This window comes from Tachypleus tridentatus, chromosome 7 (genome assembly GCF_004210375.1).
Source record: "Tachypleus tridentatus isolate NWPU-2018 chromosome 7, ASM421037v1, whole genome shotgun sequence".
Classification (NCBI taxonomy): domain Eukaryota; kingdom Metazoa; phylum Arthropoda; class Merostomata; order Xiphosura; family Limulidae; genus Tachypleus; species Tachypleus tridentatus.
The window spans coordinates 174,376,662-174,389,048 of NC_134831.1; the positions used below are offsets into that span (position 1 = coordinate 174,376,662).

Genomic DNA, 12,387 nt, shown 5'->3' on the forward strand with positions numbered 1-12,387 from the left:
TGTTTAACTTGTTACAAAAACAACATCAGACACTGATTCAATTTGATATATAAGTCATATCGGATATTGCTTCAACTTGTTATTTTAACCACACCATGCATTGGTTCAACTGGTAATATGTAACCCAAACTACAAATTGGTTCAATTGATCATATAAACCATGCCATAGATTGGTTTACCTCATTATATAAATTGCATCAAACATGCATTGGTTCCACCTGTTATATAAACCATATATACAAGTATTGATTTAACTTGTTATATAAAACACATCAGTCATTCGTTCAACTTGGAAAATAAACCACATCACTTGTCGGTTCAACTTGTTATATAAACCACGTCATGCGTTGGTTCAACTTGTTATATAAATCACGTCATGCGTTGGTTCAACTTGTTATACAAATCACGTCATGCATTTGTTCGACTTGTTATATAAACCACATCAAACTTTGGTTCAACATATTACATTAGACATTGGCGCAACTTATGCAAACTATATTAGACATTAGTTCAACCAATTATACAAACTACATAAGACACTGGCTCAACCTATTATGCAAAAAACTTTAACGTCTAAGCTTGTGATGTAGTACAAAAACGTTGTTCTCTGCTTTATTAATACGTGTTAATAGCCATACCAGCCGTCCTGAGGTGAATTTTTACTTGAAGTGGATTTCTCGTCATAACTCGTTTTAAGTGCTAAGCCTAAACCCCTTGTGTTTTTCTTCGTACTTTTAATTTTAATTAACTTCTTTGTCAATGGAAATAGAAATGTTTAAAATTCAGTTTCAGTGATTACCATTTAATTGGGATAGAAATGTGAGTTATCGTGTTATTCGTGACGTAACAGCCTACCAATGTGAAAAAGCCCAGATGTTAATGTCTCGCATCGTGAACGACGCATGAGCAACTAAGAGTAAACTTTAAATTTTCCTTTTTTTCTCCAAGGAATGCGCAAAATCACATTTTCAAAAAGCCAGAAAAGTCAACTTTTTAAATCTAAGAACTACGGTTAGCCTATACAGACTCTAAGTATTTAATTTTAATGAATCGAAGTATTGCTTTACAAAGCTATTATTCTATTCAAACAATTTTTTTACCGTATAGTAATACAATTAAATATAAATACCTAAAAATACTTTAACTAATCGGACTTTTTAAGAGTAGTAAATCTTTCCTGGGTCATCCTGTTGGTCAGTTTTTGTTTTAATGCAAAATGAGACGTTTTAATGTTATCTGTAACTGACGAACTGAAAAGTGAATCGTCCGAAAAAAACTGAGTAAGTTTCCTAACCTTAAACCATCTGGTTGTTTTATCACGTGACAAGAAATATAAGGTGAACTGGGTAGTTTCAAACTATTGTGACTTGAGATATTATGTGATTTGTCGTAATAACCTTTTGCTGCAACTGGTGTGTCGTATTTGAAAAATAGTCATGATTATTTTCTCTTCTATTTTCACGGTGAAAAGTACACCAAAGAAAATAATGGTGATTCATCATTCTTGGGCCCGGCATGGCCAAGCGTGTTAAGGCGTGCGACTCGTAACCTGAAAGTCGCGGGTTCACATCCCCGTCGCGCCAAACATGCTCGCCCTTTCAGCCGTGGGGGCGTTATAATGTGACGGTAAATCCCACTATTCGTTGGTAATAGAGTAGCACAAGAGTTGGCGGTGGGTGGTGATGCCTAACTGCCTTCCTTCTAGTCTTATACTGCTAAATTAGGGACGGCTAGCACAGATAGCCCTCGAGTAGCTTTGTGCAAAATTCCAAACAAACAAATCATCATTCTTGTGTTTTGCCTTCCCTCGTTTCTCTCGTGTTATACTGTGGTTGTCATGACACATATTTACGACTTATTTACCAACGCTCTCAAAAACACCGCTTGCCTTTGTGGAGTTGACAGAAAACAATAAAACTACACAGTTTCAAACTTCTTGGGTAAAACGAAATCTTGAACTTGGCCGGTTACAACAAGAGGGAGAGTAAAACATGTTACTTTTCTATTGATCTCACACTTTGGTAAAGTTAGGGTTTTTGTGATATTAAAAGTGTTTTTCCCAGAAACCACAGAATCCGCCTTTACTTCTTATATCCTCCCTTTGTGTTAGATATTCTATTTAAAATAAAACGTCTTCTCAAAATGGCACCTGAACATTTTCGAGAAGTAAGAACAGAATCACACCGCGTGTTGTTAGTTTGAAGTGTACTATACTGGGCAGTGCTAATGGGTCAACCCTATATCTCAGATGGTGAAACACTCTCCTAAAGTGCGACAGGTGTCGGTATCGAATCCGAGCCGTAGAAATAATTATAAAAAAAGCGAAATTACTGAAAGAAAAAACTGTAGTCAAACTAGCATTCATTCTCAACTTTATGATGATGCATGAGGGCGGGCCTCGTCTCTGAGAGGAGGAAAAATATGGTATTTTGAGTTATCACAAAGTACCTTACTAGCAGGTCTTAATCCACTGATTACTGAGCTCAACAAGTTAAATAATATAGTCCGTACTCACTCTCATTGGTATTGCTAGGTGGTTAGGATGCTCGACTAGCAATCTGAGTGTCGCGGGTTTGAATCTCTCCATCTCACCGAGTCTGTTCCCACTTCCAGCCGTGGGAACACTATTTTTACGATGTTCCAAATAGTAAACACATTTACCTGCAAGTAGTTCTGATACTTAATTGGTCATTCTTTCTTGATTGTTTGGCAACACTAAAATATAGTTGCAGATAAACTCAGTAAATTGGCAGCTTTTCACTTGTATCCATACTCACACTTTTGAAATAGATACTACATCAAAGTCCGACTTACTTTCTTTCTTAGCTGTTTTGTACATGATAATGTAAACATTCACCAAAGCTTCTCTCATTCTGTGACGACACCAGTCTGTTTTTAACAATCTCAGTTCAGTCTCTCTAAAGATGGTTTAGTAACTCTTATTACGAACTTGAGAGCGTTGATCGTGGTTAGTATCAACAGGAACGTTTCTCAAGATGTCTCTCTTCTCAGGAAATATCCACTATGTAACATTTTTTTTTTATTTTTATTACTATAAATCACACTTTACCTTAATAATAATAATTGCTCAATACTTGAAACATTTGAAAAGCCACAAAATTCTTCAATAAACATTATATAGATTCTTTAATAAATCAGGTAAATTATACAGTGATTTTTAATGAACACAAGACATAACTAACACTTCCAATTAACGTTTAAAGTGTAAATAAAAATTTAAATTTATAATTAACCATAAGACCTACCACACTATTGGTGTATGCGGTTGTAATTGTATTTATCATATCTGTGGTGTCAAAGTAGTATTTCCACTTAAAAACAAATCTTATGTAATGCCAACAGTCTAGACACTAAGTAAATGTGTAAATCAGTATATGTATGTATATATTGTTAAGGTACGTTCATACAAAGCTGAAAGCGACCACTATATATAATGTGTAGGGAAGTAAAGTACAATCGCTAGACAATAGTGTTATCTGTTTTTGTTGGTATATTAATGTACATATGCAATATCTGAGTAACAACTTATTCTGCAAACGTAATACATGTGTATTATGTTTCTAAATGTTCTAGTTATTAAAACGATTTTTATTTAATCTTAGTAAGTTAAATTCATTTTCTGTAGACTTCTGATAGATTTGTTGTAATATATGTTATGTAATCCTCATCGTGACTCTTACCTCTATATTACAGGTTTAGATACCTTCCCAGCCCTACGATTATTAATGACCATTTATACTTTAAAAAGTAACGAATAAACTAACCCTATACAAAGAGAATAAAGATTACAATTACATCTTGAGTACACGAACATATGAATATCGATTAATAATAATTATTAATAGACATCTATTGTAAAATGTTAAGTTGGATAACTTAATATTAAATATATACATTGGAAGATGTAGTAATATTTTTAGAAGTAGTCTCATAACAAATCAACCTTTCCTCTGACAGACAGTTACTGTTGCCATATAACTAACCTGCTTATAAAAGTCACATAAGTTCATCTAAAATATTTAGATACATACTGATCTCGTTAAAAAATGATAGTTACTGGCATTCAGTAACACACCGTTATTATCGTAGTGGATCACCCCATACTGATTATCGTATCTTGTTAGATATTCAGCATATACTGAATAAACTCCCAGTCTACTCTTTGTACCAACGAATAGTGAGATTATTCATCACATCATAACGCCAACACCACGATCATTTGTAGGACGGAGGCTCGAACCCACGACCCTCCGATTACGACTCGAACGCTCAAACCACTTGGCCATGCCTAAATCGTTTGTTCACTCTCAAGATATGACACTGATGCATTGTTACTAAAGATTATATGATTTCATTTTTTTAAATAGTTACATGAACATCACTTATCTTTATATATAAAACATGTATTTTTAAATAGAATTATTCAAAGGTTCGTTATCAATAATTTTTAGAGGATATTTAACATAATTCAGTATTTTAATTAAATTATATAATCTATCATAATAATACTGAGTTTTTATCTAAAGTAAAACTACACATGCACGCACACAATAGGTAGATGTAAATTTACTTGTAATAGACGTTTTGTAGAACACCATGTTGAAAGCTTATCCAAGTCTATCTTTCGCTTTTACAATAACATTATCAATTTATTTATTGGTATTATTACGTACGATAAGGTTTAGCCCTAATCAAACTAACGCAGAAAACGTACACATATTGATAAAGACTTAATTGATGTCAGACCTAAAACAAATTGACTTATAAATATAAATGCGATTAGAATTATTTTGTGTTATTCTAGAAATCCTGTATTTGAAGAAGTACTATTGCAATAAATATATTAATTTGTGAGCATAATTTGCTAGTTTTAAGTAATAATATATAAAGATTGATTTTTAAAATTAATAACAAATATCTGATCCTATAAAAATACACCAGGTTTTTGGTGACATACATCTACCATATACAACAACCACTGACTGTGTAGAAGTATTTGAAAATGTTGTAGTTAATTTCTCGAGTTTGACTTACCTATGTACTTTAATTCTACACCTGGGAACAAAACACATGTTTAGTGAAAGCTAATTTTTCTGGATGTACGAGACCAGAAACCTGTAAAATTTAACCATAGACTGTGTAAAAGTATTGAACTTTTCTCAGGTAATTCTTGCTAGTCAATCTCCCAGCGAAGAATCAAGCCAGTTTTCCCTTTACGTGAAGATGCATAATCTCCTGGTGGTGTAATTTACAAACTATCGACACCTGATTAGTTTACACTGGTGAAAAAGAAATATTAATTTACAGAGTTAACTGAAATTACACTATTGAACCATTAATAATTAATATTAAAACAGTTCATTAATTAAATTACGAACCCTTTTACATAAAATTTAAAACTTATTTATTATTAAATAATAATATTTGTTCGTGTTAACTTGATCACCAGCTAACTACATATAGTTGTTATCCCTTAGGGTGCCAGGTTAACCTGGTAAAACGTTGTAATTATAACTGTTGTACACTTTATATTCCATAATAAAAAAGTTTAAATTCATCTTTATCAGTCACCTCGTTTTGGATGTTGTAGATAGAACAGAAGTTACAAAAAAAGAGTAACATTCTAAGATGAACCTAACCAACCAATCAGTAACTAGAAGCTCCCCTGATTAACGAATCAACAACCAGCAGTTTGTTTGACAGTAGAGGTAAAGATATCTACCAACAGCTGGAAGTTAACTAATTCCTGGTAAGTCTATTATTCTACATGAAGTAATGTGATATATAAATCTATAAGAAAGAAAACATCGGTAAAATGAACAAAGTTTGTATTTCTCGTAAAATATTGTATTTGTGTAAGAATACATAATTTGTTTATTGTATTTTTATCTCTTGCTATTGGCATCAGACTTGTGTTAATGTTTGAAGGTTATTTATATTTAACGCAATATAATTAAAGCTGTGTGGTTTTTTTGTTGTTTTTTTGTTTTTTCAAACTAACATTTTTAAAACGGAGCCATACGTCGTTGGGACCTGAGAATAAATTTGTATGTTGCTGTTTGTTTCTAGATTACTTGTATAACAAACAGGATGGCAACCTTTATATCTACAGATAAGAAACTTGACCAGAAGGTGGCGATAATCACAGGTATGTAAAATTCTATAATAAAAACATGTTGTATGTCCTCTTACCGTTACCATTCAAACAGTACATCTGATACATATTTCTATATCCATTATCAATCATTCAATACTATTTTATAATAAACGTATTAAATATGTTTTTATTTCACATTGCTATATTTGTGAAATACTGTGATAAAATATATTCCTTCATGTATAACAAACAGTCTCGTTTGGATGGCAGGAAACAATATCTAAACGATAGATATTTTATACACAAACATTTGTGACCAGAAATAATAAATTTAAAATGTCGTTATGATAAAATGATAACTGGTATATACTTAGGGTTTGTGAAAAATGTTACATTTGGACAATTTTAATCTGAATAAACATGTTCCTGGTAAACGACCCCAGCACCTCTATATTACGGTGTTTTCGCTATATTTAGTGCCTTATCAGTTTATTTTATAAATTTGTATCATATAAGAAACGAATGTTTCTCAACATGACTACAGATTAGCTAATGTTGTAGCTGATTTTATCAGTGACTACTTCACAACGTTTTTGAGCAAAAGCTGGACCAGCAGGTGGCGTTAATCACAGGTTCATGAATATAATCAACTTTTATTGTTCGATATTTAACTCATACAAAAGCCAGTGTGTGTCTGTGTATTGTCAACTCTCTCATGACTTCTTGAAATAAAAGGATTCATAAAAACTAAAATGCATTTATTCAAATAGAATAGTTCGATTATTGTTTGCTTTTTATGATTTTAGTGACGTGGGTGAAAGAGGTATGTGAGGGGGTGATTTACATCGTGAAACCTTATAAGTATAGTGAGTATATTAAGCTTAAAGTGAAGATATAGCGTGGGATCACCTAGCCTAGAGCCAACTGCATAAACTTTAACATCAAAATAAATATATCGATTCAATTTTAAACTTAAATCGTTTCTGAATTTAGCTAATTTATTAAAAATAAACCTCTCTAATCAACAGAAATTCTAAAGTTAGAAAACAAGATTTATTTTTCCAGTTTCGTTGTTTATACGTTTCACTTTATACTTACAGTACATAGACTAACAATAATATTAGGTTATGCTTTTCTTGCTATGCAACATAACATAAGAACCATTGTTGGAATGTTGTGTTACGAATTTTCATATATTTTAAGAAAAAACAACTTTCACTTCAGATAAATATAAAATAATATATTTTTGTATGAATCAATGTTTTGCCTTTAACAAAACACACTGGATAATTTATATATATTAGAAGTTATTAATTTTACTTATTTTTACTAATAATTATTAATGAATACGTTACGAATTCATTTCATAAATGACCTTAATTCTGATTGGCTTACAAATGAATTTACCAACGTTTGCCTGCCTTGATTACACTTTACTAGCTCTTTATTGGTCAAACTTTATTTCACAAAATGTATTTATTTCAGTAAGTTATGAAATGTAAGGTTTAGGTTACGTGTGAGGTTGGGGTAGTCTTACCTACCTCGTCGTTTGTCACTGGCTGTACACTAGTAATAAAATAAACGTTTAATACAATAAATTAAAATGAACAACATTCATATTAATATTGATAAACTAAGTGTCCATTCTTTCCCTGTTTGTTTGAAAGCTATAAACTCTTTCTTCTTCTACTTAAGTGGATATCTAAACATTTAGGTGCTACTTCAGGGATAGGTAGAGCCACTGCTGTGTTGTTCTCACGCCTGGGAGCGAAGCTGGCTTTGACTGGAAGGAACCAAGAAAATTTGGCAAAATCTGCTGAAGAATGTGAAGCAGTTTCACCTCATAATCTAAAGGTTTGACGAAACTTAATATAACATAGAAGTATTCAATACAAAAACTCAATTTAGACACAATACGATGTAACATAGAAGTACTTAATACATAATAAATGTTTAGATAAAAAAAAATAGAAAAAAACTATGTTTATACTCCAGATATATATTTATATTCATTTTATCCATCGTTTAATATTCGAACATATTAAACCTGATGAAGCCACACTAGCGAAACTTTGGTTAATTTTTAAAATTGTATAGAGATATTTGGAGTGTAAAGGTAGTTTTTTCTAAATATTTAACCAAAATGTGTAAATCACTTCAGTGTGCACTTTAAATGTGAACAGGTAGGAAATGTTTAAATAACAAATATTGTAAATGTAGTATCTTATAAATAACGCCATATTAGTTTTTCATTGAACTAAAATATGTTCATATAAATTGGAACTGTTGTTCCAAGTATGTAGAAACTAATGAGAAAGTCTAACTTATTTTGACCTTTAATTAAGAAACAAAATATAAAAATAAAATATGTAGTTCTTACAACTCTGGTATTGTTCTGGGTCTATATAAATGAAACAGATTAAAGTATCCTCATATCATGGTTTATAATGCATTCTTTTAAATATACGTTTCTCAACCTAGAATATTTGATTTGTAAACAAGTTTCATAGCAATTAAAACGTAATAAATTATAATTAATAAGTGATACATTATAATTAAAATACTCAATTATAACAAGAATGTAACAGATTATAATTAAAGCTTGATAAATGATAAGTAACATATGATAAATTGTACGTTAGACTTTATACATTATAATTAAAACAATTAATTATAATTAGAACGTAATAAATATAATTGGAATGTGATAAGTTATAATGAAATCATGATTGTACTAACAACAAAATACACTGTACTAAGCTTTACAACAGAAGGAACATATTTCCACAGAGGAGTTTATTTTATGTGAACAGTTTCCAAATTCTGTTGGTGTTGTTAAGTTTATTTATAATGCAGAAAAATGAAGAACAAAGTTGTAGATTTGTGCATGCGTGAAAGACGTTTCATTACTATTACCATATATGGTGTGTCATGGCCGATGCAGATAGCAGATACTATCCATCCACCTAATGTTTTGTGTTGTTAAACACAAAACTACACAATAGTATCGAAACTCAATTATTAACGTTATAAACTCTCGTGCATTACCTTTGAGATAACTGGGGTAGCTATGTCACGTTAGTGAAGTTTTAAATTTAAATCATTTATTTGAATTTCAACAAAACGTGATTCTACGTGACATCAACAATGTTTCTTTAACGTCACAATGATTCAGGAGTGAAAATATTTTGATTTCTTTACTATTTTATAAATAAATAATCTTGAAAGTCACCATATTTTTTATTTCTCCCTCAAACATTCATTTATTACCAGAGTTTTGTTCTATCTTATTAACCCACCAGAAATATAGCAGAATGTCTACAGATATTTTTAATACCTGTAGTTAATACCTAGCTTCAAAACAAATCTGTTTTATTTGAAATATTTTAACATGTTTCTCTTTTTATAACTTACTACCTTTTTAATACAACACACGGTGTAGTAACATATAAAAAAATACAACAGTTTAATTCAACAGTTTACTGTGATACACACAACTCAGTATTTTTATTCCTGTTTCCTAACTTGAAATGTTCACTTTCTTTTGTATTTCAGCCTTTGTGTATTGTCGGTGATTTAACCATAGAATCAGATATTGAACGGATTATGAAGTCAACAATTGATACCTGCGGAAAACTGAATATTTTAGTGAGTTTAGTTATTACAAAAAATATAGATTTATCATATTACTTCTATACCATAATTATTTTTTCTTTCGTCTTGAGTCTAATTCTTAAACATTTGAAGGCTAATGTTCCATTATTATTTGTAGCCAAAGTTTAACCTGACAGGCCCACCTTTTAAAAGGAACATAAAAGTCTTAGCACTCCAAGTAAAGAATCTAAACTGGTAAAATTTTAATGAAAGTATTTTACTTAGCCTATGGTTACATTTTTTTATGAATTAAATTTATGTCCGAGTAAATTACAAATCGTTCTAGAATAGCCAGTTATTTACAACTGTACTCAAGCCTTTTTTAGGCTCAACAATACAGTTAAATGCTAAAAAGAAAATTGTTCTATCGAGAGATGAAACGCTTTTCGTATTGTAATTATCTATGACACATTTTGTAATGTAGTCTTCCTTAGAATTCATCTGTAATTGTAAGTCACTGCTCTTCAATTGAAGTGACACAGAACGATCAGAGATTCCAACGTGGATGTGGTTACAAATCATGGAAATTCACTAGATCACGATATATAATCACAATCTGTACTCACTAAAAGTAAGAGGTAGTAAGAAAAGAGAAATTATCTCAAATGAAGAGATCATTACAGTGTCAGTTGCCTAGTAACAAACTCAATCAGCATCAGAAGTTTCGGTCTTAACCCTAACAGCTGCCAAAGCTCTAGAAACCAAAATGTCTAAAATTCCGTGAAACACTTAACATTTTACACGCCTTTTATTTTTGAATCGAAAAGATTCAAATTAATATAAATATAAGAGGAAAAAGTTGGAACATTAAAAAATGTTTTGTTTTTTCTTCAGGTTAACAATGCTGGAATAATAGCATTGGACTCAGCTGAAGATGGTTCTTTGCAAACACTAGATTTGGTGTGGAAAATCAATGTTCGGTAACGAAGCTAACATGTTGTAGTTATGTAGAAAAGTAAGGAAAATATACACACAATACACACACATATATATATGTAGACAAACAAGGAGGACTGTGTGTATATACAATTTGTAATCAATACTGTACACACATAGTAATATTTGTTTCTAATCAAGTACAAAAGCTGGCTGTTTTCTGGCCATCATAGGTATTGAAACCCGGTTTCTAGCGTTTTACGTCCGTAGTTATACCGCCATGTCACATGAAGGTATATAGTAGTTTTATAAGAAGGATAAAGAAAATAATTAACACACATAATAGATTTATACAAAAACTATCTGTTTTACTTGGTGTTGTCGAGCTTTTTGAAAAAAAAACAATAACATATTTCGAAAGGTAGAAAAATGTTTTATGAACTTATGAAAACAAAACTACGAAACTGTTTTAAATCAGGGCTTTTTTATGAATAATGTTTTTGGTTTTTCTTCACTGGCAAGTATAAATAGGCCCTTATGGAGAATATTTAGATTATCTTGTACACGTGTTAGTACCCGATCTGGTGAACAGGATAAGCCTTACTTCTGTGTCTCACATCTCCCGTCATCCTTCCACGAATATTAAAATTTTAAACGTAAATATGTATTTCATATCATGTTCAGTTTCCTTTAATGTAAATTTAATATGTTAATATGAATGTGTTACTGTACTCACTTTATGATATTCATGTATGAAACACACAATAAACAAAGTGTAATTTTTCACTTTATAATATATCAAAACAACAATCAACTTCCCGTATCTAACCATCCAGAGGAAAATAAAGTAGAAAAAAATACATTGGCTCACTTCATTTTATCATAACAAGTGTGATAATGTAAACCTTTTTATTTTACATAATGTATTTTATGGTAGACAACGCTATTTTATTTTATACATTAGCCTATTGTTTTCTTTTTTTCCCTCACGACATTCTAATTCTGCATATATTTCTTCTCTGTATGAGTTAAACGTATAGGTAATCATTTGTAAATAAATAGACCTGTAGTTAGATGTTAACTAAAACTTACAGAAAATGACAACTCTGCTTAAGAATTCTTCATATGCTGTATATATGTTAATGGTGTAGAAAAAAAATGACCTTGTTTGGGTAACAGACGATAGACGTGAAAATCAACTTAAAATTGTGTTTTACGCACATTCGCGTGAGAAGTGACTTGCGTATAGAACGCAGCGGAGAAAGAAAAAATCAAGCAACAAACAAACACGTTTGTTTGGGAATTTCGCACAAAGCTACTGAGGGCTATCTGTGCTAGCCGTCCCTAATTTAGCAGTGTAAGACTAGAGGGAAGGCAGCTAGTCATCACCACCCACCGCCAACTCTTGGGCTACTCTTTACCAACGAATAGTGGGATTGACCGCACATTATAACGCCCCACGGATGGGAGGGCGAGCATGTTTGAGCGACTCGGCGCGAAGCCGCGACCATATTACGAAGCGCACGCCTTAACGCGCTAGGCCATGCCAGGCCTAAATAAGAAAACTTTATACATATATTAAATATAGGGAAAATATTGTAAGACTAGCTTGGAAGTTTCAAGCTTTAGTTTATTGTTATTAAATTTGGAATATTGTTTCGATATTAAAATAAAGAAGTGTGTACGTTACGTTTAAATTCGCTATTAAATGTTTTAAAGTAATATGTTGAATTAGAGAA

At 31.3% G+C, this 12,387-nt stretch overlaps 1 protein-coding gene across 3 annotated transcripts; it reads left to right on the top strand.

Moving 5' to 3' along the window:
- Positions 1 to 5,528: 5,528 nt before the first annotated feature.
- On the top strand, positions 5,529 to 10,742 carry LOC143258245 (putative oxidoreductase TM_0325). Of its 3 annotated transcripts, none has more exons than XM_076517230.1 (5): positions 5,529 to 5,770; positions 6,091 to 6,169; positions 7,833 to 7,972; positions 9,674 to 9,766; positions 10,607 to 10,742. In XM_076517230.1, exons 2-5 carry the CDS (start codon positions 6,112 to 6,114, stop codon positions 10,694 to 10,696), a joined length of 381 nt encoding a protein of 126 aa, XP_076373345.1. In that variant the 5' UTR covers positions 5,529 to 5,770; positions 6,091 to 6,111; the 3' UTR covers positions 10,697 to 10,742. The 3 variants fall into 3 exon arrangements, with proteins under 3 accessions (XP_076373345.1, XP_076373346.1, XP_076373344.1); XM_076517231.1 differs by lacking the exon at positions 5,529 to 5,770 and adding an exon at positions 5,777 to 5,831; XM_076517229.1 differs by lacking the exon at positions 5,529 to 5,770 and adding an exon at positions 5,789 to 5,845.
- Positions 10,743 to 12,387: the final 1,645 nt, after the last annotated feature.